Source organism: Heloderma suspectum, chromosome 2, assembly GCF_057233095.1.
Source record: "Heloderma suspectum isolate Gila_16-S chromosome 2, 16-S_ref, whole genome shotgun sequence".
NCBI classification, from domain to species: domain Eukaryota; kingdom Metazoa; phylum Chordata; class Lepidosauria; order Squamata; family Helodermatidae; genus Heloderma; species Heloderma suspectum.
Genome location: NC_139459.1, coordinates 395,801,930 through 395,829,724, shown reverse-complemented (window position 1 = coordinate 395,829,724; position 27,795 = coordinate 395,801,930). Strand labels below are relative to the sequence as shown.

Genomic DNA, 27,795 nt, shown 5'->3' with positions numbered 1-27,795 from the left:
ATGTTGCACAACTCAGAACGTTGTGGGCAATTTTCCTGCCCCCCCTCTCTCGGCGCGCTAGGCTAACAGCTACTTTTTCGGCCTTACACTCTCACGCTCCCACGCTTTGTTAAAAGCCAGACTGTCCTGCAACATTTTTCTAATTAACAGCCTCAGATCTTGTTTTTTTTCCTCTCAGCTCGACCTTGAGCTTTTTGCTGTTTTCTCTTTCTATTCTGAATCTTTTAAAAAAACCTTTTTCCTTCTTTGTTTGACATACATCTCAAGGGGGTGCAAGGTTTGCTTCCCCCACCACCCATAGCCTCCCTCCTAAATTGAAGACAGACACAATTAGGGAATGGGAATTGGTCAGTGAGTAAGGGGTCTCACTGGCCGACACAAGAGGATTTTTCACACCACGCACTTTGCTACTGGCCTGGGCACCCGGACGGTCAACGGTATGCTTCAGAAACCGCAGTAGCCACTCACACAATCATCAATCTCTCCACTACATCCATATGTCCCTGCCACCCACTTTTCCCACTTTTTACCAGAGCGGAAAACGGCTTCCCCAGCTTCCTCAGCTTCCTACTGAGTACTGGAGTGCTAGGTACTGGCGCCCACTCGGGGGTGTGATCAGGCCCCCCTTCTACCCGCAAGGAGTAGGTTCTTTTGTATACGTATACCACCAACACTGACCTTCTTCATAAGGCGGGGCCCTCTTTTTTTCTGCCCAGTGGCCTTTCTCCCTAAAGGCGGGGCCCTCTTTTTCCCATATACTTGCCTTTCTCCTGAAGGCTTCCAATGTGGGTTTCAACTCAATTGCAGCTGCGATACAGGCAGGGCTCAAGTTCCTTCCTCCGCTTCCCAAGGTTCTCTTGCTGCTCACTACCGTTTGGGCGATCCCGGTGCAGGCTTTCTCCCATTCACTCGACAAAAAGGTCGGTGGCGCCAAGAAAGGGAGGCATGCGCCGAGCTCGTCTTCCCGGTGCGGCGATCAAGAGCAGGCAACTGCCACCTGTCTGGCTCAGAGCCTGCCACATCCGAGTCACGGCACCATTTATGTTGCAGAACCCAGAGTCAGAGAGACCACGGAGTGAAGGAAAAAGAGATTCTTTATTTAACGCGCGGGCTTAAGGCTGGAATCGTTTCCAAAGAGCCAGAAGCCCCGATTTACATTAGTACATTGGTTTTATAGACATTGTGACACATATGAAACGGCTCCTCCTCCCCCTCCCGCATGGGGTTGCAATCCTCAACATTTTTTCTCTTAGCACTATTGTTTATAATACAAGAACTGGGTTATAGGGTAGCCATGATAAGGAGAGAACAGAAGAGAACAGCAGAGAACAAGATATACAATTGTATGACCTTTGACAAGATAAGGAATTCCTGTGTCTCGTCAGCTTACAACAATATATTCAAGGGAGAAAGAGCTCAGCAAGAACATGAAGCATGAGACTGCATGAGGCTACTTAGTCTGACCCCTGATATGGCTGCTACAGATCAAGGGTACTGTTGGTATGTGCACATACCAACGATCCAGATGCAACCACGCCCCTCCTGAACAATGGCAGATTCTGGGGTTTTAGACTCTTTTTCCCTCATTGGGGCTCACGAGATAAAAGAGGGGTTCTGCGTGTTCTTTGTTGATAATACATCGTGTTCCCAATTCCCAAGATTGACATTTGTTGTAGACAACCTGGCACCTCCTTCTGACTCCCCAACATCTCCATGATCATAAAGTGCCATCCTTGTTATCAGAACATCTGCAGATATCCCTCTTTTTATTGGCCCATGTCCATCTCCTGTAACTGATACTTTGGCAATCTTCAGCACATACCCGAGCACCCTCATCTGGCCCTCCTGCAATAAAACCATCCATTCTCCATTCACACCTCCCCTTCCTGATCTGGGCTATTCGCATGACTTGGACCAGTTTAGAATGCTGACCTTTTTACATTTCATAGTGTTCTAATTAACACTCAGATATCATGGGGCACAGATTCCATCTCAGGATGTTTACAAATCAGGCTTGTATTCAGGGTCAAACTTCGCATTCCATTTCTTTCACACCACATTTGTTACATTGCAAAGAAAACAAGAGTACATTGTGTCGCCTGAAGTCTACAAGGTTATCTACTACTAGGAGCAGAAAGCGAAGTTATATATAGAGAAGCAATCATTATTGACAAAAATCAACTAAAAGTGATAATATAAGATATAAGGGAAATATAAGTGGATATGAGGAGACATTAGAAAGACAACTTGAAGAAAAATAGGAAAAATACAATCACACTGTGTCACCTTCCTTGTCCAAGGAGTTCAGGGTGGCATACATGTTCCCACGTATTTACACTCTCAACAATCAATATTTTACCAATGTTCCTGACATTTTCAAGGTATGTAAAACCAAATGGTCTTTCTGGTTCCTGAAAATTTAAGAAAGATTGGTGGAACCATTTCAGTTTTATGAAGGTTAAAATGACACTCACACCAATTACCATTTTACATGGTGGAACATATTTTTTACTGATGGGCCTTAAGAAAGGGGACACAGCCATGTCTTCTCTAATCTGCAGCCATAGTTCCCACTTGGCTCTGTGGATTTTAAGAAAGCATCAACTTTTTAAAAGACTACTATCCCAAATGGAATGAGTGGACACACCATGCACAGTGATCCCTCCCTCAAGTGGTCTTCATCTATCTGAAAACAAACATAAACTGTGCTCATATTTCCGTATCTATGTATATTTATGATGTATTTATGCAATTTTATTTTTTTTAAGTATGTGTTTTAAAACTTTTTTTCAACATGGCAATTTTTTTTTGGGGGGGGGTCAAAACTTTTTCCAGTGTAGCAACTTTTTCTGGGGGGGGGGGTCTTAACTAAAGATCAGTCTGGCTTTTGCTCACTGGAAAGTTCTCATAAACATGTTTTTCTCCAACAGCACACCTGCACACAGATCTTGCCAAAGCTCCAGGGATTTCCCAGAAAATTACTTTTGAGACCAAGAACGTAAACATCAGGAACTGGGGCAACATGAGGTAATTTCTTGCACCAAGCATGAAAGGAATGATGCATAAATACTTTGTGCACCACTTAGAGCTTGGGCTTCATTTTAGAGCAGGCCGGGATGCTGCTAGCCGGAGGTTTAATATCATCCATCTTGGATCAGAAGTCTTGGCTTCTCTAAGAGGGCAGCCACAAGGGAGGTGACTGCAGCAGGAATGCCCAAAATAATACTGCTGCTACTTCTATTTTTGCTGCTGACCTGTGCAGCCTGTGGCATGCTGCATACAAAATGTTCTTTGAATTTAATGGGGCCTTCATATGATCCATTGAATTTTTACAGGCCAGGAGATTACCTCATCAGTGGAGTCTTGCCTGTGCTTCATGCTATAGACCAACCAATCTCCTTCTCCTATTCTCCTTCTATCTACATTCTGATGTAAGTAATTATGCAGTGATTAATTTAATGCGACTCCACCCAGATCTGATATCCTAGGTTTATTTCAAGGGCACAATGGGGTTTTTTCCTTGCATCCATCCCTGATGAATCACAGTCCCCCATATTGTCCCTATTTTGTGTTAGGGCAATGATTCTGGACCAGTATGAATGAACACTCAGGCACCATCTAGTGTCCACATCATGCTGTTTTCTCCCACTGTGACCGGTTATATTCATTTTAAACATTGAACTATGACATCAAGTTACAGAAGGGGTTTTGTTAAGTGCTGTGTTTCTGAGCTTTGGAAAAGAGTTTCCAAGGCACCTTTCTTTTTAATTTTTTCCTAGGGCTGGACTGAAGGGAGGTGTCCTTAGCAATAAGGCTCAGAAACTACCCCAAGCAGCTGGACAGACCAGGGCCCCATCTACACCGGGCTTTTACTCCAGGGCGGGTGCGAGTCGAGGTCCCTCATGATAGATGACGTAGTCGCAATTTCGCAGCCACCCGTGGTTTTCACCCGGAAAATGAGGAGTTCCAAGGCATCGTTTTACTGCAATTTTGGGGGGTTGCTGCGGGTTTCCCCTCGGTTGCGGGCCATCTGTTCCTTCCCCGAACCAACTTCGCATTTTGCAGTGGGTGTGTTGTAGGTGTGCGTAGTGCCTGCGTCACTCTGTGATGCCCCTTTGCTTCTCCCATCCCTTCACAGCTGCACAGTTACAGAGGCACAGAGGGGCGTTTTTACGTATTTAATCACACTTTAGCACAGTTTTGCAGCTTTGTATCTTTGCAGTCCCCTTCCTGGATCACTGCCTTGTTGTGGCGAAGGGGCTTGTGTAACTCAGTGAAGCCATAAGCTATGCCGTGCAGGGCCACCCAAGACGGACAGGTCATGGCAGAGAGTTCTGACAAAATGTGGTCCACTGGAGAAGGAAATGGCAACCCACTCCAGTATTCTTGCCAAGAAAACCCTATGGAACGTATCACAAGGCTAAAAGATATGACGCCGGAAGATGAGCCCCTCAGGTCGGAAGGTGTCCAATATGCTACTGGGGAAGAGCAGAGGGAATTTCCAAGTAGCGCCAGAAAGAGTGAAGCGGCTGGGCCAAACCCGAAAGGACACTCAGCTGTGGATGTGTCTGGTGGTGAAAAGAAAATCCGATGCTGTAAAGAACAATATTGTTTAGGAACCTGGAATGTCAGATCAATGAATCAAGGTAAGCTGGAGGTGGTCAAACATGAGATGGCAAGATTGAACATCGACATCTTGGGAATCAGCGAACTAAAATGGACAGGCATGGGTGAATTTAATTCAGGTGACCATCATATCTACTATTGTGGGCAAGAATCCCTTAGAAGAAATGGAGTAGCACTCATAGTCAACAAAAGGGTGGGAAAAGCAGTACTGGGGTACAATCTTAAAAATGATAGAATGATCTCAGTACGAATCCAAGGCAAACCATTCCACATCACAGTAATTCAAGTCTATGCCCCAACCACTGAGGCCGAAGAAGCTGAGGTTGATCGGTTCTATAAAGACCTACAACACCTTCTAGAACTAACACCAAAAAAAGATGTCCTCTTCATCATAGGGGATTGGAATGCTAAAGTAGGAAGTCAAGAAATCACCGGGATAACAGGCAGGCATGGCCTTGGTGTACAAAATGAAGCAGGACAAAAGCTAATAGAGTTTTGCCAAGAGAACATGCTGATCATAGCAAACACTCTTTTCCAACAGCACAAGAGGCGACTCTACACATGGACGTCACCAGATGGTCAATATCGAAATCAGATTGATTATGTCCTTTGCAGCCAAAGATGGAGAAGCTCTATACAGTCAGTCAAAACAAGACCTGGAGCTGACTGTGGCTCAGATCATGAGCTGCTTCTTGCAAAATTTCGGCTTAAATTGAAGAACGTCGGGAAAACCACTAAAACGTTCAGGTATGACCTAAATCATATCCCTGATGAATATACAGTGGAGGTGAGGAATAGATTTCAGGGATTAGACCTGATAGACAGAGTGCCTGAGGAACTATGGACGGAGGTCCGTAACATTGTTCAGGAGGCAGCAACGAAATCCATCCCAAAGAAAAAGAAATGCAAGAAAGCAAAGTGGCTGTCTGATGAGGCTTTACAAGTAGCTCACGAAAGAAGGGAAGCAAAAAGCAAGGGAGAAAGGGGAAGATATACCCAACTGAATGCAGAGTTCCAGAGAATAGCAAGGAGAGACAAGAAGGCCTTCTTAAATGAACAATGCAAAGAAATCGAGGAAAACAACAGAATGGGAAAGACTAGAGATCTCTTCAAGAAAATTGGAGATCTCAAGGGAACGTTTTGTGCAAAGACGGGCATGATAAAGGACAAAGAAGGCAGGGACCTAACAGAAGCAGATGAGATTAAGAACAGGTGGCAAGAATACACCGAAGAACTATACAGGAAAGATCTGAATGTCCCTGATAGCCATGATAGTGCGGTCACTGAACTTGAGCCGGACATCCTCGAGAGTGAAGTCAAGTGGGCCTTAGGAAGCATTAGTAACAACAAAGCTAGCGGAGATGACAGTATTCCAGCCGAGCTATTTAAAATCCTAAAAGATGATGCTGTTAAAGTGCTGCATTCAATATGCCAACAAATCTGGAACACGCAACAGTGGCCACAAGACTGGAAAAGGTCAGTTTACATTCCAATTCCAAAGAAGGGCAACGCCAAAGAGTGTTCAAACTACCGCACAATTGCACTCATTTCACATGCCAGCAAGGTGATGCTCAAAATCCTACAAGCTAGGCTTCAGCAGTATGCGAACCGAGAACTACCGGAAGTACAAGCTGGGTTTCGAAGAGGCAGAGGAACTAGAGATCAAATCGCCAACATTCGCTGCATCATGGAGAAAGCAAGAGAATTCCAGAAAAACGTCTATTTCTGCTTCATTGACTACGCTAAAGCCTTTGACTGTGTGGATCACAACAAACTGTGGCAAATTCTTAAAGTGATGGGAGTACCAGACCACCTTACCTGTCTCCTGAGAAACCTGTACAAGGGTCAAGAAGCAACAGTAAGAACCAGACATGGAACAACCGATTGGTTCAAAATTGGGAAAGGAGTACGACAAGGCTGCATATTGTCACCCTGCTTATTTAACTTATATGCAGAGTACATCATGAGAAATGCCGGGTTGGATGAATCAGAGGTCGGAATTAAGAATGCTGGGAGAATTATCAACAACTTCCGATATGCAGACGATACCACCCCAATGGCAGAAAGCGAAGAGGATCTCAAGAGCCTCTTGTTGAGGGTGAAAGAGGAGAGTGCAAAAGCTGGTTTGAAACTCAACATTAAAATAACGAAGATCATGGCATCTGGCCCCATCACTTCCTGGCATATAGAAGGGGAAGAAATGGAAGCAGTGGCAGATTTTACTTTCTTGGGCTCCAAGATCACCGCAGACGGTGACTGTAGCCATGAAATTAAAAGACGCTTGCTCCTGGGGAGGAAAGCTATGGCCAACCTAGACAGCATAGTAAGAAGCAGAGACATCACCTTGCCGACAAAGGTCCGTCTAATCAAAGCTATGGTTTTCCCAGTAGTAATGTATGGCTGTGAGAGCTGGAATATAAGGAAGGCTGAGCGCCGAAGAATTGATGCTTTCGAACTGTGGTGCTGGAGAAGACTCTTACGAGTCCCCTGGACTGCAAGGAGGTCAAATCAGTCCATCCTAAAGGAAATCAACCCTGAGTGCTCATTGGAAGGACAGATAATGAAGCTGAAGCTCCAATATTTTGGCCACCTAATGCGAAGAGAAAACTCCCTGGAAAAGACCCTGATGCTGGGAAAGACTGAAGGCAAAAGGAGAAGGGGACGGCAGAGGATGAGATGGCTAGATAGCATCACGGATGCAATGAATATGAACTTGAGCACGCTCCGGGAGAGAGCGCAGGACAGGAAGGCCTGGCGTGCTATGGTCCATGGGGTCACGAAGAGTCGGACACGACTGAACGACTGAACAACAACAATGCCCACTTGACTTCACTCTCTAGCATGTCCGGCTCAAGTTCAGTGAGCACACTATCATGGCTATCAGGGACATTCAGATCTTTCCTGTATAGTTCTTCTGTGTATTCTTTCCACCTCTTCTTAATCTCATCTGCTTCTGTTAGGTCCCTGCCTTCTTTGTCCTTTATCATGCCTGTCTTTGCACAAAATGTTCCCTTGATATTGCCAATTTTCTTGAAAAGACCTCTAGTCTTTCCCCTTCTATTGTTTTCCTCAATTTCTTTGCATTGTTCATTTAAGAAGGCCTTCTTGTCTCTCCTTGCTGTTCTCTGGAAATCTGCATTCAGTTGGATATATCTTCCCCTTTCTCCCTTGCTTTTCACTTCCCTTCTTTCCTCAGCTACTTGTAAAGCCTCATCAGACAGCCACCTTGCTTCCTTGCATTTCTTTTTCTTTGGGATGGATTTCGTTGCTGCCTCCTGAACAATGTTATGGACCTCCATCCATAGTTCCTCAGGCACTGTCTATCAGGTCTAATCCCTTAAATCTATTCCTCACCTCCACTGTATATTCATCAGGGATATGATTGAGGTCATACCTGAATGGCTTAGTGGTTTCCCCTACGTTCTTCAATTTAAGCCGAAATGTTGCGATAAGAAGCTCATGATCTGAGCCACAGTCAGCTCCAGGTCTGGTTTTGACTGACTGTATAGAGCTTCTCCAACTTTGACTGCAAAGGACATAATCAATCTGATTTCGATATTGACCATCTGGTGATGTCCATGTGTAGAGTCACCTCTTGTGCTGTTGGAAAAGAGTGTTTGCTATGGTCAGCGTGTTGTCTTGGTAAAACTCTATTAGCCTTTGTCCTGCTTTGTTTTTTACACTAAGGCCATGCTTGCCTATTATCCCGGTGATTTCTTGACTTCCTACTTTAGCATTCCAATCCTCTAGGATGAAAAGGACATCTTTTTTTGGTGTTAGTTCTAGAAGGTGTTGTAGGTCTTCATAGAACCGATCAACCTTAGCTTCTTCGGCATCAGTGGTTGGGGCATAGACTTGAATTACTGTGATGTTGAATGGTTTGTCTTGGATTCATACTGAGATCATTCTATCATTTTTAAGATTGTACCCCAGTACTGCTTTTCCCACCCTTTTGTTGGCTATGAGTGCTACTCCATTTCTTCTAAGGGATTCTTGCCCACAGTAGTAGATATCATGGTCACCTGAATTAAATTCACCCATGCTTGTCTATTTTAGTTTGCTGATTCCCAAGATGTCGATGTTCAATCTTGCCATCTCATGTTTGACCACCTCCAGCTTACCTGGATTCACTGATCTGACATTCCAGGTTCCTGAACGATATTGTTCTTTACAGCATCGGATTTTCTTTTCACCACCAGACACATCCACAGCTGAGTGTCCTTTCAGCTTTGGCCCAGCCGCTTCACTCTTTCTGGCGCTACTTGGAAATTCCCTCTGCTCTTCCCCAGTAGTATATTGGACACCTTCTGACCTGAGGGGCTCATCTTCCAGCATCATCTCTTTTAGCCTTGTGATACGTTCCATGGGGTTTTCTTGGCAAGAATACTGGAGTGGGTTGCCATTTCCTTCTCCAGTGGACCACATTTTGTCAGAACTCTCGGCCATGACCTGTCCGTTTTGGGTGGCCCTGCATGGCATAGCTTATGGCTTCACTGAGTTATGCAAGCTCCTTTGCCACAACAAGGCAGTGATCTATGAAGGGGACATTTTAGATACACACATATTAATAAAATACATATTAGTAAAGTACAGAGATACAGAATCAGTAAAGAACTGATTAGTAAAGAACTGACAGCCAGTGTGGTATAGTGGCAAGAGTGTTGGACTGGGAGCTGGGAGATCTGGGTTCTGGTCCCCACTTGGCCATGGAAGCTCACTGGGTAACTTTGGGTCAGTCACACACTCTCAGCCCAACCTACCTCACAGGGTTGTTGTTGTGAGGATAAAATGGAGAGGAGGATAACGTAAGCCGCCTTGGGTTCCTTGCAAGAGAAAAAAAGGCGGGATATAAATGCAATAAATAAATAAATAAATAAATAAATAAATAAGAACTGACTGTTATATTTGTCTTCACAAGGGTTGTAAGAGCACAGTCCTATGCCCGCCTCCCCATCCCCTCCTCCACCACCTTGTGGGTGGCATGGATCGTCCCTGGGCCCTGCACTTGGAAGAGCAGTGTGAAGCGGGGTAAAAGGGGGGGGTTCCCAGGAGAAGGGTGGGGCAGGGAGTGCAGAAGTGCTGGTATGACACTTTCTATGGGTCATCTGGCCTCCCCTCTGCTCCGAAGTCCAGCGGCTAGACAGACGAAATCAGCCATCTAGTTGTCAGTAGGCGCCCTAGAGGCCTCTTCCAGTAGACTCCAATAGCCAACTCAAGACATAGACAAAAGGGTTCTTTTCAAGGCTTTAATCCTTTTACAACTTAATGACTCTTTCAGATGCTAATCACCAGCGACTAAGCAAGGAACAGCAGAGTAGCCTATGCTTCGTGTAGGCAGTTGATCCCCGTTTGAAGGAGAGTCACTTGAAGACCCTGAACTTATGGGCTAGGGAGAGATCCTCCCTCTTTCCCTTGGGTCCACAGGAGGCGGTCGTTGCTTGCGTGCCAAACGGGTGCTACACCTCCTTTCCGCCCCCTCCATTGCTCGTCGCTCCCTTCTGCGTCAAGCGTCTAGCAAGCCCCGTTCCCACACTCTCTCACTGCCAAGGTCACTATCTATCTCAGGAATGCCAGCAAGAGGAACCTCTGCCAGCTGCTGTGCCTGTGAGGGATGAGCTGGCTCCTCTCCCATGGATTGCTGATCCTCCTCAGAATCAGAACTGCTCTGGGGTTGTATCGGCTCAGTTTCTACCCTGACACTAGCTGTAAATGCAGGGGAAGTTCCCCTCCATGCTCCGCCTGCCCTTCATTGGCTAGGTGGTCACCTCTGAGTTCGAAGGTGGCTGCCTTTCCCTATAGGATTGCCCCCTAAGAGAATGAACTCGTGAACTTTATGTTGCCTGGATATACCCTAAGGTACAAAAAAGGTACTTTGAGGCTGACAAAGTAACAGAGGGTGACAATGTGACACACATATTTTGCTGCAGAAAATTAGACAAAGTTTACTTCCACAACCTAGCCTTTGTGCTTGCCACTGATGAGATCAACCGGAATCCTGAGTTATTACCCAACATCACCTTGGGCTACAACTTCTATGAGAACTATTACAGTGCAAGGATCACTTACGATGCCATGCTAGATCTGCTGTCTCCTGGGCAGAAGAATATTCCAAACTACAGTTGTGGGAGGCAGAATGACCTGTTGGCTGTTGTAGAAGGGGCTGACTCTGAAATCTCTACCCATATTTCATCCATGTTGGGCATCTACAAAATCCCACAGGTAGGAAAGGGGGAGGGGGCAATCTAATTGCACTTTGCTTTAGAAGCCCTTCTGTTGTATTGGGGGGGGTTCAGTTCTGTTTCTAGCTTCATATGACCTTTGAGCATCATTCCATGTATTTATTTATTTATTAAAAATAAGCCTTAGGTTTATGTGCCGCCACATGTCCTCACTCACAGATGCAACTTGATGAGTATGTTTCGCAAGTACACAGAATGTAGGACCAAAATGGGCCTTCACTGTGGATTTATGCACTTTGAGAGATACATAAAGGGAATGGCTTCTTCTGCATTTGGGGAAGTGAAACACACTTAATTTAGGGGAATTAGCTCGCACACGCTCATTAGATTCAAAACTAAATGAGATTTATTTATTTTTTACAAAGATTGTTCTCAAACACACTTGCACAAAGACTGCAGCAGAGAAAAATGGCTTGGTTAGTACACTCACTCCGGTAGGACATGGGCAGTATATTAATGGGTGAAAAAGACACAGACTACGGAAATGGTCATTTTGTGAGGATGAAGGGGAGGTGGTTCTAGTGAAATGGCAAAGAAAGTTGTTGGGGACCTGAATACCATAGGGAGCAGAAATTGAGAGATTTGGAGGAAAAGGAGGGGGGAGAACTAAAGCATAATACATCTATGTATCACCATACATAAAAAAAATATATTGTAGAGCTGGAAAAGTGCAGAAAGGGGCAAATAAAATGATCAAGGGGGTGGAGCATCTCCCCTATGGGGGAAGGTTACAACATCTGGGATTGTTTAGCTTGGAAAAAGGGAGGGTAAGGGGAGACACAATAGAGGTGTACAAAATTATATATGGATAGGGAGAGATTTTTCTCCCTCTCTCAAAATATTAGAACCCAGAGTCATCCCATGAAGCTGATTGGTGGGAGATTCAGGACAGATAAAAGGAAGGACTTCTTCACACAGTGCAAAGTTAAACTATGGAACTCACTACCACAGGATGTAGTGATGACCACCAGTTTGGATGGCTTTAAAAGGGGGTTGGACAAATTCCTGGAGGAGATCACTATCAGTGGCTACTAGTCCTGATGGCTACGTGCTACCTCCATGACCAGAGGCTGTGGGCCTGTGTACACCAGTTGCTGGGGAACATGGGTGGGAGGGTGCTGTTGCGCTCATTCCCTGCTTGTGGGTTCCCGGTCAACAGCTGGTTGGCCACTGTGTGAACAGAATGCAGGACTGGATGGACCGTTGGTCTGAACCAGCAGGGCTATTCTTATGTTCTTGTATTTGTCTGACTCAGAGACAAACATTTCCTCTTTTCTGAAATATGATAGATGCAAACCCTCACAAGGCACTGGAAGGAAGTAAAGTTGCTGGCAGGCAGAACTCAGTCATGCATGGAAGCTGGCCTTGGATTCCACAGTAATTTTACTGGTGGGGGTTGTTGATGGAAAAGCTTTGTCTCTCTGGGTGTGCGACACAAACAAATGTCTCTGGGAAAGAAGGTGGTTTGGAACAGAAGTGTGCGGGACTCCCTGGCCATGCATGCTAGAAGAGAAATAAGCAGTGGCATGAAAAGCCTCCCAGGTGTATGTTTAGAGTCACGTGTATCTGGTGGGGGGTTTCCAGCAGTGGGGACCAAGGATGCATAATGTCGCAATATGCATGCATAATGTGTACTAATAACCACACTTCTGCATTTTCCTTGTGTGCCTGCAAATGCTCTGTGGTCAGTTTCATGACATTTCAAAGCCTACACAGACTGGAAGAACCTCCTGGGAATTTGACAGCACTAAAGCAGAGAAATATTATAATCAGGCTTTACGCAAGAGGCATCATATAAACTCCATCAGAACTTTATTTGGAGTGAGGAATCTGACCAAAAAAAAAAAAAAGCAGGTACATTTATTACAAAGCAGGTACATTCGGGGAACAGATGGACAAACACAGACCAGCAATCTTAAGAATGTCATATTCAGTATTTTATGGCATCACTGTCTTTATTGTAACACAGGTAACAGTTTTTGAACGCAAATAGTAACTGGCAACCAGGGCATATAGGATGTCTGCTGGCTGTATTTGCCATGCCTTCCATGAATATGTAAACTGTTATTGCTAAATTATCATATCTCATTTCAGAACACTGGTTATTAGACAGATTAGAAAAGTAATAAAAACAATAAATGTTACATATTTCTCCCCCAAAGTCATAGAATCATAGAATAGTAGGGTTGGAAGGGGCCTATAAGGCTCAATGCAGGAATCCAGGTCAGAGCATCCCTGACAGATAGCTGTCCAGCCTCATCTGGAGTGCCTCCAGAGTGGGACAGCCCACCACCTCCTGAGGTAATTGGTTCCATTGTCCTATTGCTCTGACAGTCAGGTGGTTTTTCCTGATGTTCAGCCAGAATCTGGCTTCTTGTAACTGGAGCCCATTATTCTGTGTCCTGCACTCTGGGATGATCGAGAAGAGATCCTGGCCTTCCTCTCTGTGACAACCTTTCAAGTACTTGAAGAGCGCTATCCTATCTCCCGTCAGTCTTCTCTTCTCCTTTCTTTCAGTCTCTCCTCATAGGGCTTTGTTTCTAGTGCCCTGATCATCTTTGCTGCCTTCCTCTGAACCCTCTCCAGCTTGTCTGCATCCTTCTTAAAGTGCGGTGCCCAGAACTGGACACAGTACTCAAGATGAGGCCTAACCAGTGCTGAGTAGAGGGAAACTAGTACTTCCTGGGATTTGGAAGCTATTCTTCTATTCATGCAGCCCAAAAGAGCATTGGCCTTTTTTGCAGCCACATCACATGGTTGGCTCATATTCAGCTTGTGAAGGACAACAGTTCCAAGATCCTTCTCGCTTGTAGTGTTGTTGAGCCAAGTATCCCCCATCTTGTAACTGTGCACTTGGTTTCTTTTTCCTAGGTGCAGAACTTGGCATTGATCCCTATTAAATGTCATTCTGTTGTTTTCTGCCCAGTGCTCCAGTCTATCCAGATCACTTTGAATTTTGTTTCTGTCTTCCAAAGTATTAGTTATCCCACCCAATTTTGTGTCATCTTCAAATCTGATCAGCATTCCCTGCACCTCCTCCTCCAAGTCATTAATAAAAATGTTGAAGAGCACTGGGCCCAGGACTGAGCCCTGCAGTACCCCACTCGTTACCTCTCCCCAGTTGGAGAAGGTCCCATTGATAAGCACTCTTTGAGTCCAATTCTGTAGCCAACTGTGGATCCACCTGATCGTCTAGCCCACTTTGAGCTAGTTTGCTCATCAGGATATCATGGGGCACTTTGTCGAAAGCTTTGCTGAAGTCGGGGTGCATTATGTCCACAGCATTCCCACAGTCCACAAGGGAGGTTACTAGAGGATTTGTTCTTGACAAATCCATGTTGGCTTTGAGTAATCTGCATGGTTTTCAAGGTGCTTACAGATTGATTGCTTTATCATCTGCTCCAGAATTTTCCCAGGGATTGATGTCAGACTGACTGTTTTGAAGTTCCCAGGTTCCTCCTTTTTACCCTTTTTGAAGTCCTTTATCTCTGCAGTTTGTATATAACAGGATGAACTCATTTAGGAGAATGCTGAACATACAAGGACTTTAAAATATGGTACTGTTTAAATTAAAAGAACACACTGAATTCCTTATATGACACTTACATCAGCTTTCCCCAACTGGTAACATTCAGATGGTTTGGAGAATATCTCCCAGTGTTCCTGACCATCAGCCATGTTGGTTGGGGTGATAGGAGACAAGATCCAAAATATCTGGAGGGCACCAGGCTGGGGAAATCTTGGCTACATGATGTGGAAGATAAGTTAATTTTAACTTATGAGTTCCATGCTTTCTTGTGTAGAAGTGAATTTGGAAGAGACTTAACTCTTCTCTCAATCTGAGGACTTTTCGATACTAGAATCTTATATCAAGAAAAGACTCTTTGTTGAGACAGTGATTTTTGTGAACCACCCAGACAGCTTCGGCTATTGGGCGGTATAGAAATGGAATGAATGAATGAATGAATAAATAAATAATACAGTGGAGGGAGTTCCCAGTAATAATTTGCAGGTTAATACAGCAGGGAAACCAGAACGATGCAACACCCATGTTCTCTGATGGACCACCCATGGTTATGGTTGGGAACACCATTTTGCGGGCATTTCCCATAGGGGCAAAAAGACAGTTTGGGGGCATAGCTAAGCTCCCCCATTTCTGATCTGCCCCAAATTTTGCATGTAGAAAGCTATGTAATTTTCCAGCAGATTAGCTAGGTTTGGTGCATAACAAAGTTTATTATGGGATGTTTGGGGGAAAGATTCACCCCTCATGTAGGGCCTCATGGATGGAAGTTGGCTTTGCTCTTTGAGATCTAGGTCCATGGGGAGTTCTTCTAGTGCATAGGCGATGGTAGAAATTATTATTGAGTATGAAAATTGGAGAAAAAAAAGTGAAAAGGCATGACCTACTACCTGTCTCATGAAATATGGATGGAAAGCCACCAAATTTGCCAAGCTGGGAAAGAATGGGTTAGCTAGCAGTGAGGTTGAAATCCAGCAAGTTCAGTTAAGGATTGGAGGAGGTATGGTCTTCCCCAAAACCCCATTTGTTTGTACTGAGGGAAGTCTGCTGGAACCTTCAGAATGTTCAGACTGAGCTGTGGCATGCAGTGGGGGGGGGGTAAAAGGGGCCCTCTGGGGACCCATGGCTGAGCACCTTGGTCCAGATCAGTCAGTCAAGGCAGGGAGAGGGAATTACAGGGGCTGTGCCCTGCCCCTGCAGAAGAGTGGTTAATCTTCTTCTTCTACTTCTCCTTCTTCTTCTTCTTCTTCTTCTTCTTCTTCTTCTTCTTCTTCTTCTTCTTCTTTTCCATGGGATTGTGACTGAATAAATAAGGGAAAGGGGAATGCATTTAAGTCTGTGCTGCCACATTGTGTAACAATGTGTTTGGTGTGTGGGTGGGTGAGGGATTTGCAAACTGATAAATTCTTACATGTGTGTGTGTGTGTGTGTGTGTTTGCATTTGTATACAGTTCTTGGTGTGGGTGCATTCTACCCTTAATATAAATCCTTTACAATTTATGGTGCTGCAACTTAAGATGATGCTAATGTGATAGAATATACATTAGCATTATTTGTTTGTGTGTGCCAAGTGCTTTTAAATGATGGGATATATACAACAATCCTGTATTCCTCCACTTTGAAGTACTTTTCACTGAATTCAGTGGGAATTGTAAGCGTATGTATTTGTGTGAGAAACTGGGGTTTTTTTTCTCCCTCTACCTACCCACCTCCCTTTGCTTTCAGCGTTGGAGAAGCCAGTTCTGCTAGAAATTCCTTCATCAGTGCTGTTACTCTGGATACATTTGCAGGGGAAGGGAGGGATTTCTGGGTTGAACTGTTTGTAAATTTGGGCCTGGAATCCATTTTGTTTTGCTATATAATGCATATGAGTCACATTGTGAACCTGTTGTTTTAAAAATCCTTTCTTTTCTTTTGGCGGTGTAAATTAATACATTTGTTGTTGTTGTTGCTGTTCAGTCGTTCAGTCGTGTCCGACTCTTCGTGACCCCATGGACCATAGCACGCCAGGCCTTCCTGTCCTGCGCTCTCTCCTGGAGCATGCTCAAGTCCATATTCATTGCATCAGTGATGCTATCTAGCCATCTCATCCTCTGCCGTCCCCTTCTCCTTTTGCCTTCAGTCTTTCCCAGCATCAGGGTCTTTTCCAGTGACTTTTCTCTTCGCATTAGGTGGCCAAAATATTTGAACTTCAGCTTCAGTATCTGTCCTTCCAATGAGCACTCAGGGTTGATTTCCTTTAGGATGGACGGATTTGACCTCCTTGCAATCCTGGCTAAATTCCTCCTGTTTATTGTTTGCTGGGCTACACTTTAAAAAAAAAAACACCTGGGATTATGTAACCCAACCTCTCTCACTTACAGTTATTGACTCTTAATTGCCTGCTACCGCAGTTTGCCTATGTGTGAAATGGTCTCCCATCCCCCTTTCATGTAAATCTTGGAGAAGTGGGCCTATCTACACATTCCTTTCTCTGTGTTGTGACATACTCTGGGTAAATTGGGGTGTGTGTCTTTAAAGCCACTTAAAAAAAAGCCTGCTTTCTGTTCGTTCTGTGAACTTAATATGCTGTGATTATGTAAACCAAATTCACTGTCTCTCTTGCAGTCACTGAGTTTAATTGCCTGCTACCTTAGTTTGCCTGTGTGTGAAATGGGTTTCTTCCTCTCCCCCTGCCCCATTGCTTTCAATAAGAGCGCTTTGCCACAAACTGCTTTGTCTGTGTTGTTACTCTGGAGAAATGTCTGGGGGAGGGGGTTGGTGGGTTGAACTGTGTAGCAAAAGACTTGTGTATAGAAAAATATGTGCCCTTGGGACCATCTCTGGTGACCCCCTTGGCTCCACCTCCAGTGACCTCCCTTTCCACCCCACCTGTTAGAATGGCCACAAGCCTCTACTGCAGAGACCTAGGTATGACCCCACCCAAACCATCCCTCCAACAACCCCCCTCCCAGCCTGGAGCCTCCAACCAAGGCTCCCCCCCAGACCCTAGACCCCTGGCAGGAGCCTCCACTCCTGATACCTATCCCCGACATGAGCCCTGAACCCAGACACCCTTCCATAGCCTGAGCCTCCACCCAGAAGACCCAGGCATGAGGTCTTCCTCCCCAAATCACTGTCCCCAGCCTGGAACCCCCACCCCAGGCACAAGCCCCTCACCCCCAGACACCCACCCCCAGCATGAACTATGCCTTGGAGGGGGAATCTATTGGGATTACAGTATTTTTCTGAGCAAACCCATTATGGGGGGGGGGGCTGGTGTATCCCCATGCTCTAAATGTTGGGAAATCTTCCATTACAACTCCAGTGTTGATGAACAACAGAGTCTCCACACCCTCCCTAACAAATCCTGTGGTATCAGTGGCAAAACCTATGGTGATTTGTGAGTTACGATTGAGCTGAACACATCAAGCCTGGGAAGTCGTTTTTTCAGCCATAACACCACCACCCCTTTCAAACCACAAGGTGCCTTGGGCAAAGGGACCAGCACATACACAGCAAGTGACAAAGGGCAGGATTATGTAACCCAAAACCTGCCCTTTGTCACTCCTAAACATGAGGAGAAACTTCCTGTCAGTGAGACCTGTTCAGCAGTGGAACAGATTGCTTTGAGAGGTGTTGAGTTCTCCTTCACTGGAAGTCTTTAAGCAGAAGCGTTGTCCAGGGGGTTGGAATAGATGACCTCTGGGGTCCCTTTCAACTCTATGATTCCACGCATGGTGTGGAGGATGTGGACAAGGGAATGGTTTTCTCCTTCTCTTTGTCAGGTATGCCCCTGTAGTCTTCTGAGCCCTCCAGTAGCCAGAATCAACAGTCACACAAAAGGGCTGCTTTCCAAAGCTTTATTTCCATTCAACCTAATGAGGCTTAGAGATTATAATTGCCTGAGACACAGAGGAAATACAAAGGAACAGCCTACCAGGGGTTTCTAAGGGTTAGGATGTCAGTTGGTCTCCATTTGGAGAAAAGTGCGGCAACTCTCTGAACATAAAGAGTAGGAGGGAAAATTCTCCCCCTTTCCCATGGGGCCTCAGGGTGCAGCTGCAGACACCGAACACAGCTGCTGAGTGCCTCAGCTCAGCTCCCGCAACCTCTCACTTGTGCCTGCACCTGCTTCTCACATCTAAGAGCTCAAGTTGTCCCTCCCTTTCCATGCCGGTGTCCGTATCGCTCCCAGGAATGTGGTGTGGGGCTCCCCCTCCAGCTGAGCCTCTGAAACCAGAGAGGGTTCCTCTCCCATGGACTGTATTTCCTCCTCAGAATCAAAGCTACTTTGGGACTCTATGGGCTCAGATCCAACCCTGACACTCTTATCATAGTAGTACTAATGGTTTTCTCCCTCACTCATAATACTCCTAGAAAATGCAGAACACGTCCAATCAAACACAGGCTGGAGCCTATTTGAAAGCTGCCACCACTGAGTCTGTTCAGATCACCCAGTAGAGCTTTCAGGGGTGGTGGGAGTCCTGTTACGCTCTGGCCCATAAGAAGAGGTGGGCCAATCAATACCCCACTGTGACCAATGCACACAACAATTGGCACATAAAATCAACCGTATCCATGCTGACTTGGATGTTGTAATTGATATAGGTCTGATGGATGTAACTTTGGCTCCTGCTCATCCAGATACAATGGATACTTTTGAATGTGTACAGTCCGAGGATGTGGACAGGATCCTTGGAGAGGTGAGGGCTACCACTTGTGTGCTGTGCCCTCGCTCTTCCTGGCTTATAAAACCAGCTGGTGGGGATTTGCTGAGTGGGTATAGGAGCAATCCCATGGCCATTAGACACTGTCTAGAGGGCCATAGAATATGCTGTTTTCTGGGAACCAGCCTCGGAGCCTGTGCTCCGAGGTCGGTTCCTGGAAAACTGACCTCCCCCCACGTCCACACTACCTCAGAGGCAGCACGGAGAAGCCCCATCCTCCGTGCTGGGAAGAGCAGTGCAGAGTGAGTGAAAAGGGGTGTTCTGGGGAGGGGGCATTCCAGGGTGGGAAGAGTGGAGCTGTGTGTACAACACATCCAATGTGTTGTACAGCAGCCTGTCTGGCACCCCCCTCCCCGTGGCTAGACAGCCGAAAACATCTGTCTAGCAGAAAATAGCAGATCAGGAGAGGCACAGAGGGAATGATCCCCCCTGAGCCTCTCCTGCCTTGCTTTGGCTAGGCGGTTGCCTCAAGTTCGGAGGCGGCCGCCTATCTTGATAGGATTGCTCCCTAAGGGTAGTGATGAATGCCTCTTTATGGAGGGGGGCCGAATGCGCTGGCATTCGGTCTCCCCGAGATCTGTGGTGGAACTTTCGTACATTCCTATGAGAAAGATTGTCTGGAGTTTGGGGGTTTGGTGCCTGGCAGAGCTTGCATGCTGAGCTTGTATACATCACCTGTATGCTGATGACACCCAACACTAACTCTCCTTTCCTTCTAAATCCAAGGACATTGTTCTAGTTCTAAATCTAAATGTCTAAAATGGGGAATGGACTGGATGGGGAAAACAAACTGAAGCTTAATCCAGACAAGACAAAAGGGATTTTGGTCAGCTGAAAGGCAGATCAGAGGATAGGATGCTGGATGGGGTTACCCTCCCTCTAAAGACTCAGTCACACAGTTTGGGCATATGTTTAGACTCAGCCCTGAACCTGGATGCCCAGGTCACAGCAGTGGCCAGGAGTGTGTTTGCACAGACAAGACTAGTGTGTCATCTGTGCCCATTCCTGAAGAAGTCTGACCTGGCCACAGTTGCAACTGGCCATGGTTACATCCTATTTGGACTACTGGAAAGCGCTCTATGTGGGGCTGCCTTCGAAAACTGTTCAGGAACTTCAGCTGGTCCAGAATGCTGTGGCCATACTGTCGATGAGGGCCAGTTACGAAGGGCGTGTGACTCCCCTGTTACAGCCACCTCCTTGTTACAACAGCTTCACCAGCTGGTTGTTTGGGGGCAGAATTGAAAGTGCTGGTTATGGCCTATAAAGCACTATACAACTTGAGACCAGGCTTCATGAAGAACTGCTGTCTCCCCTGTGAGCATGTCCAGTTCATAAGATTTGGGGAGAGGCCCTTCTTTCAAGACCACTTCCTTCAGAGATGTGGTTGGTGGCAGCCCAAAAGAGGGGACTTTCAGTGGCTGCTCACAGGCTGTGGAACTCCATCCCAAGAGAGGAAAGGTTTGCTCCCTCTCTGTTGTCCTTCTCCCAGCAAGCAAATACTTGTTCTGTTCAAGAAGACCTTTGGCCTGTTAGTGGGTCTCCTGGTTTGGGTGTTGTTGTTGTTGGTGTTGTTGTTACACTGAATAGTGGGAGATTCTGATCAGACAATTGAAAGTACTTGTTTGCAGCTAACAGCACAGATGGGTTTCAAGGGGGTTAGACAGATTCATGGAGGAAAAGGCCTAAACCTGATGGCTATTTCTTACCTATATTATCTTTTGCACTCGTATCCAGTGTGTGTGTGCTTCCCAGAGACCTCTGGCTGACCACTGTGGGAAACAGGATGCTAGACTAGAAAGACCTTTGGTCTGATCTTACAGGAATGTTGGACTCATATGATCTCTCTATATAAAATTCAGTCCCTCACAACTTTCCATGCCACACTATGTTCAGGAAAGACAATCTGAGATGTGGTTGAGAAGGGAATGCATCACCTTCGTAGTCACCCTGTGAGGTCCCCAAGATCCTCCTTTCCTTTTGTCCCACATTAAGGAATGGAAGCTTCTTTGGGGACAACTGTGCTGCACTTGGGGGTGCTGTGATGGTGAGGGGAGAACCTTCCTACATATTTATTTTAATTTTTATTACTTTTATATTCCACCTTTCTTCCGTCATGGAACTCAGGGTGGCTACATGAGGTTCCCAGGTGGTCTCCCCTCCAAGCACTGACCAGGCCCAGACCTGCTTAGCTTCAGCAATGAGGCTGCTTCACATACCTTCAGACCAGGCCCTGGGATCATACCTTCTACACTTGCGATACATTGGCTGCTCTTCCCTCCTGTTGACAGGCATTTTGCTAGGTATTCATCACTTTAGATTAATAGGGTTCTGAGATTTGCCCTTAAATTAAAAAAAAAATATGATTATCTCTTTTATTTCTTACTAGGTTAGTTACAATTTTGTCTCTCGTGACCTTAAGGAGAAAACTCAGTTCCCTTTTTTCTACCGGGTGGTCCCAAATGACAAAGACCAGTACCTGGGGATCGTCAAACTGCTCCTACATTTCAGATGGACATGGATTGGTCTCTTTGCTCCAGACAATGACAACGGAGAGAGGTTCATGAGGACACTGACACCGGTGCTCACCTGGCATGGTGTTTGTGTTGCCATCCCCAAAATAATCCCAGAACTGACTGTCAATGAAAAAATAGTTCCCAATGATGATTTTGTTCACACCTGGAGACAAGTCAAAGTATTTGTTTACTATGCAGAAACACGTTCTTTCTCTGATGGACTCTTCATTCTAAAACTAATGCTTGAAAAGTGGGCAGAACCCACCGAAGGGAAAGTCTGGATCACAACAGCTTTGTGGGACATCACCTCGGCATTGTCCGACAAGAGGTTATATTTCCAGCACAGCCATTGGTTCTTTTCCTTCTCAATCCAGACAAACAATAGGCCAAAACCTGACCATTCTATTCTGCGTCTCATCAAGTATTACTGGGGTAGAGCATTTCATTGTATATATTCAAAGAATGCATTGACCGTGAAAGGCCGCAGTAGATGTGAACAGAAAGAGGAATTGCCCTTGGGTGTGCTTGAAAAAAGTCTGTCTCAAGACAACTACAATGTTTACAGCAGTATCCAGCTTGTTGCACATGCCTTGCATGCTTCATACTATTCCAGTTCCAAGCAGACAGCAATGGTGGGAAAATCCAAGTTGGACCTTCAAAGGCTGCAGCCATGGCAGGTACTACCTTTTCCATCACAGATATCTCTTCTGAAAACTGCAGAATTGCTCAGTTATTGAATAGGTATTTCTGGAATAAGACTCTGAGAAGATTTCAAGTAGAGGGGTCTGGTGAAATTTTGCAGATTCTTTGCCCAACTGCAGTTCCTGATGATGCTTGTGCAGGTTCTCCTCTGCACAGTCTGCAGGCACCATGGATCATCTGAGGCACTCCCCTATTGGGCAAGGTGGGACTCTCCTCATCACTGGCTGTGGCTCAGTTGTGTCTGCTGTGGGCTATCCCTGAAGCTCCATAGCATCTACATACATGGTTCTTCAAGTGGGGGGGCCTTCTGGGGTCAATCCACCTCTTCCTACCTCCTGACTTGGCTGCTGCTTTGGTCATTCCTTGGCTCTTCTATGGTGCCCTGCTTTCTGTCTCAGTATGTTGATCTGACCTAGGTGGTTTGTCTCAGATGGGATCCCACCACCACAAGCTGAAGGTTCTAGGCAAAAGTTCACATTTCAGCAAGACAATCCAGGAAAGACAAACTCCTGCTTCCTAATATGATTGAATTCCTGGGGCATAAAAAGTAATCCACCCATTACATTTACAGAATGTGACATCTAACTCTACTAAGCTCCACTGCACAGTCTCCCCTCAGGCAGGGGTGGGGAGGGGTCTCATGGGGTCAATCCGCCTCTTCCTGTCTCCTGACTGGGCTACTGCTGTGAAGATTCCTTGGCTGTTCTGCAGTCCCTTGCTATCTATTCCCAGCTCTCTATGTTATCTAAGAGTGCTTGTGTGGAGATAATGTTGGATGTCAGGATGGTGGGCTGTCTCAGATGGTTGGTCTCAGTCAGGTGGGATTCCAGCCCAAGCAGGGGTTCAAGGCAAGAGTTTGCATTCTGGCAAGCCAAGCAAGGGAACATAAAGTTCCATTTCCAGTAAGGCCAGCCAGAGTTCAGTTTAAGGCAGCACGCTGGAAAGTTCCATGTGGAATAAGTCTCAAATGTTGCTTCAGCAGCAGGCAGCCCCATACTGGGACCTACATAAGGCCTCTGTCCAGTCCTTGCCTGCTTCAGCAGTGTCTGTTCCAATGATGCTGGGTAGCCATGGCTCTATTAGGGCTTCCAGGACAGAGTAGAGGATGGCAGCATGACCTTCTCCACCCAGGGATGTGGTAGCAACACAGAGGTGGTAGCCCCTGGTGTGGAGAGGCTTCCATGAAAGCGGGGTCATCTGGGCTTGGCATTGAGGGGTTGGCATTCCCTCTCCCCTTCTGGCACTTCCTGAGGCTACAGCCTAATCCTGTGAACCTGGGAAGCCTGGCCCTGGAATAATGGCAGATGGCCATACACCACGGACATTGGCTACACAGCTGCTACGCATCCCTTTCTGCTCAGTCCATATGTTCTTATGACATGACATGCAGAGAGCCAAGCTTTCTCAAATCCCCTCACTGTGGTCATTATGGTCAGGGGGCCTGCTCACTCTGGCAAGTAAATGCGGTGCAGGGGGCTTTGATACCATTGCGAACCAGCCAGAGAATTGTTGTGAACCATCCAAAGAGCCTCAGCTATTGGGCGGTATAGAAATGAAAGTCAACAACAACAACAACAACAATAATGAGAGAATGACTAGCTCAGGGAGGCTAGAAAAAACCCCAAATGCCACAGAACTATTTCTTGAAAAATTGGTCATTCTTCTTCCCTATTTGTTGTTTCATTTCTTAGACAGAAAATGAACATAAGCATCTTACTGGCTATGTTACACACCTCCTTCATGTGTTTTGTTTGCACCAGAAAGCAGCAATTTATAGGTTGATTAAAATCATATAAAACAGAAATATTTGGGGGTGAGTGGCTGGGCAGGAGAACAGTATTACAAATTTAAAAGGGAAAAACCCCTGTCAAATAGTGTGTAATGAATCTTAAGTTAAAAGTGTGTGAGCCTGTAACTTCACCACACAGTATGTGCGCTGGTAAATGTGTATAATATTGTTGTACTATCACTGAGAAAATGGCTTCACAGATGATCCTGGGTTCTAATATTATGAGAGAGGGAGAAAGATGTCTCCCTTTCCTCTTCCTCCACACCAGGCATTATTTTGTACATCTCATGTCTCCCCTCACTTGCCTTTTCTCTAAGCAAAACAGTCCCAGATGTAAACTTCCCTCATTGGGGAGTTGTTTCAGCCCCAACTGCGCTTCTCTGCAGTTTTTCCAGCTCTACAATAGCCTTTTGTAGGTGCAGTAACTGGAACAGTTATCCAAGTGTGGTCACACCATAGATTTGTATTAGGGGAGCATGATACTGCCAATTTTATTTTCAGTTCCTGTCCTAATTATGCCCAACATGGAACTGGCCTTTTTCACAGCATCCACACACTGGGAGCAGATTTTCACTGAGCTGTCCACCACAACCCCAAGACCTCTTTCTTGACGAGTCACTGTGAGCTCGGACACCCTCAGTGTAAGCCTGAAATTAGGATTTTTTCACTGCCATGTACATCACTTAATGTTTGCTTACATTGAACCGCATTTGCCATTTTGATGCCCATTCCCCCAGTTTGGAGAGATCCTTTTGGAGCTCTTTGCAATCCCTTTTTGATGCATAAAATGTAATTCCCCCAGCACACTCATACAATGTAAATATGTATTCTGGTGCTCTTCAGTGGTACCCAGATCTCAATTGCCTCACTTTTTCCTAAGGATAGGCACAGTCCTGACTTGCAGAATTCTCCTTGGGGTGCAAAACTAAATTAATCAATCTAATATAGGAATAGTGGTACCTAGGAATATAGGAAACTGTCTTATACTAACTCATTGCTCCATTTGACCAAGTACTGCTGACGCTGAGTGGCAGCAACTCTCCAGGATTTCAGGTAGGGATGTACGAAAGGTACTTACCTTTCGGGGATTATGCTGATGGTGTGGGGGGAGGCATTCCATCCCTCCCCCCAGAATCCTCGTCGAGGGGGGGAGGCGCTCCGTTCCTCCCCCCCCCCCGGAATCCTGGCCGGCCAGCTGTGCTCCACAGTGATTCTGCGGAGCCACCGGCCGGCTCCGCCAGCAGCTGGACATCCGGCCGCAGGGACACAAATGGCTGTGGCCATAGCCGCTGCTGTTTGCGTCCCTGCAGTCAGCCGTGATAGGCTACATAAATCTTTACACAGCCTATCACGGCTGATTTAAAAAACAAACAAACGCACGTATGCAAATGGCGGCGCCCATGGGCACCGCCATTTGCGTTCCTTATTTTGGCACATCTTAGTCTACGTAAACATTTACGTAGAGTAAGACGGCGAAAATAAGGGGAACGCAAATAGTGTAGCGTCTAGGGGAACGCAAATAGTGTACCGCCATTTGCATATGCGCGTTTTTGTTTTGTTTTTTTTAAGTCAGCCATGATAGGCTACATAAAGATTTATGTAGCCTATCACGTGTTTTTTTTTTTTTAAACCTGGAAATGGCGGCGGCGGCAGCCGGTCGGAAGACCCACCGCCATCGCCGCTGAACCGCAGCTGCCACCACAGCTGCCGCCGCCGCTGCCGCAGCCGCCACTGCCAGGAAGATCCGCCCCAGGTAAGTCCCATCCCGGGGGGAGGGCGGGGGGGTGGGCCGTTCCACCACCGATTTCGGGGGGCCAAATGCGCTGGCATTCGGCCTTCCTGAGATCTGTGGTGGAACTTTCATACATCCCTAATTTCAGGCAGGATTCTTTCCTAGCCCAACCTGGAGATGCGAAGGATTGAACCTGGGACCTTCTACATGCAAAGCTTGTGCTTGGCCACTGAGCTACAGCAGCTCCCCAAGTGCTGAGCTAAAAGTTCTCAGATGACAACTGTGGGCTCAAGTCTGAGAATGGAAAGTAAAACAGGGACTTCCCCTCTCATTTGGGGGGAGGGGGCTAAAGTTGGGGGGGCTAAACACATAGGTGGCATCCAGACCTTCTCCCATAGTTCTGCCAAGTCCCGTTCTCCAAAGCCCTTTGGAGGAACACTACATGAGGAAATAGCATTGCTCTATGGCCCTTCATAGGGTGTAGCAATGTTGGAGAAATCTGCAATGTAACCAAATGAGATAGGATTTTTATTAATCTGACCTGTGGATTCCACAGCAGACCCAGTTTTCCCCTGTTGGTCAGATTCCACAGATTTGCAGACCAGTTTTCTAACTATCCCAAATTTTTGTTGTAGAAAAATAAACAAAAAAAAAAACTGCCAAAAATGCTCATTTCCCCCATAGGCTAAAATGTGAAAATGCGCATTTGGGGGGAATTTGCACATTTGCGCAGATATGCATTTGCGCAAATTTGGAAACAAAAAATTCCAATGCCATCAATAGGTGGACGATGGAATGAAAGGTGCCTGATGATCTGTGAAACACAGATGGAACAGATTTTACACAATCTGGGAGAGAGATTGTTGCCACCAGGGCTTGAGGCTGTGGTAGTGTATTTTCCAGTCCACCCTATGAATTTAGAATATGTGTGTGTGTGTGTGTGTTGGACTACAGCTCCCATAATCCCCAGCTAGCATTGCCAGGTGGGTTGGCTGAATGTATGTATGTATGTATGTATATGTATGCATGTGTGTGTATCCCCATGCCAGCTGGGGATTATGGAAGCTGTAGTCCGACACAACTGGAGGGCACCGGTTTAGGGAATGCTGATCAAATGATCCGGTCATTTCCTCCAAAATGCCTTGGGTTTATGATGCCAGTAGGCACATGCTCTGGTCCTGATTCATAAGACATATGACCTCAAAACCGACAGTGCTAATAAGCTACACAGTGACAGTTTCTGCTTTCCTCTGTCATTCTAGCTTCACACTTTTCTGAGAAATGCTGGATTTTACAATACTTCCATGAATGGATTATATTTGGATAGCAGTGGAGAACTGAGAGCCAACATTGATATTTTTTTTAACTGGGTGGCTCCGCCCAATAACTCAGTAGTTACAGTGAAAATTGGGAGTCTAGAGAGACAGGCATCCACAGAGCAAGAGTTCAACATTGACAAGGATGCCGCCATGTGGCGTAACCAGGTGAGGAAATCCATGTGTTCCATTTTAGACTCTTTAAGACCTCTGGAGCTCTAGTAAATTGTTGGGTCATGTCTATGCCTCATGTCAGTCTTCTCAACCAGGCAGTGATTGGCCATGCTGGCTGGGGATGATAGGAGCTGTAGTCTAACATATCTGGAGGTTGCCTTGCTGGAGAAGGCTAGCCTTTGTCATATACTGAGTCCATCAAGTTGAACAGTACTAGACTAATACTGTCCAACCCAACTGGCTGGAGGTCTCCAAAATCTCAGACAAAGGGGCCTTTCCCCACCACTGCTACTGGAGCTCCTGGAGCTCCTTCTATGACCAAACGATGTGCTCCACCACTGAGCTCGGGCCCCTCCAAATGCTACAGATTCCCAGCCTCATGGGGCAGAAGTTTCTGGGAAAGCTGAACCAGCAACCAGAGCAATGGAGAGCAGCTGGGGACATGCCGTGCTCCTGCAGGGCCAACCCTTGA

The 27,795-nt window shown here is 46.1% G+C and overlaps 1 protein-coding gene across 1 annotated transcript; it reads left to right on the top strand.

The window, feature by feature from the left end:
* The first annotated feature begins 3,022 nt into the window (after positions 1-3,022).
* LOC146356532 (vomeronasal type-2 receptor 26-like) lies at positions 3,023-27,795 on the top strand. Its single transcript, XM_084830169.1, has 6 exons — positions 3,023-3,027; positions 3,336-3,431; positions 10,554-10,845; positions 21,484-22,287; positions 27,096-27,317; positions 27,691-27,795. The coding sequence occupies exons 1-6, from the start codon at positions 3,023-3,025 to the stop codon at positions 27,793-27,795; spliced, it is 1,524 nt and encodes a 507-aa protein (XP_084686295.1).

Coding starts and splice junctions, on each gene's coding strand:
- LOC146356532 (XM_084830169.1), top strand. Junction 3,432..10,553: donor CCTTCTATCTACATTCTGAT/GTAAGTAATTAT, acceptor ATTTTGCTGCAG/AAAATTAGACAAAGTTTACT. Junction 22,288..27,095: donor AAAGGCTGCAGCCATGGCAG/GTACTACCTTTT, acceptor CTGTCATTCTAG/CTTCACACTTTTCTGAGAAA.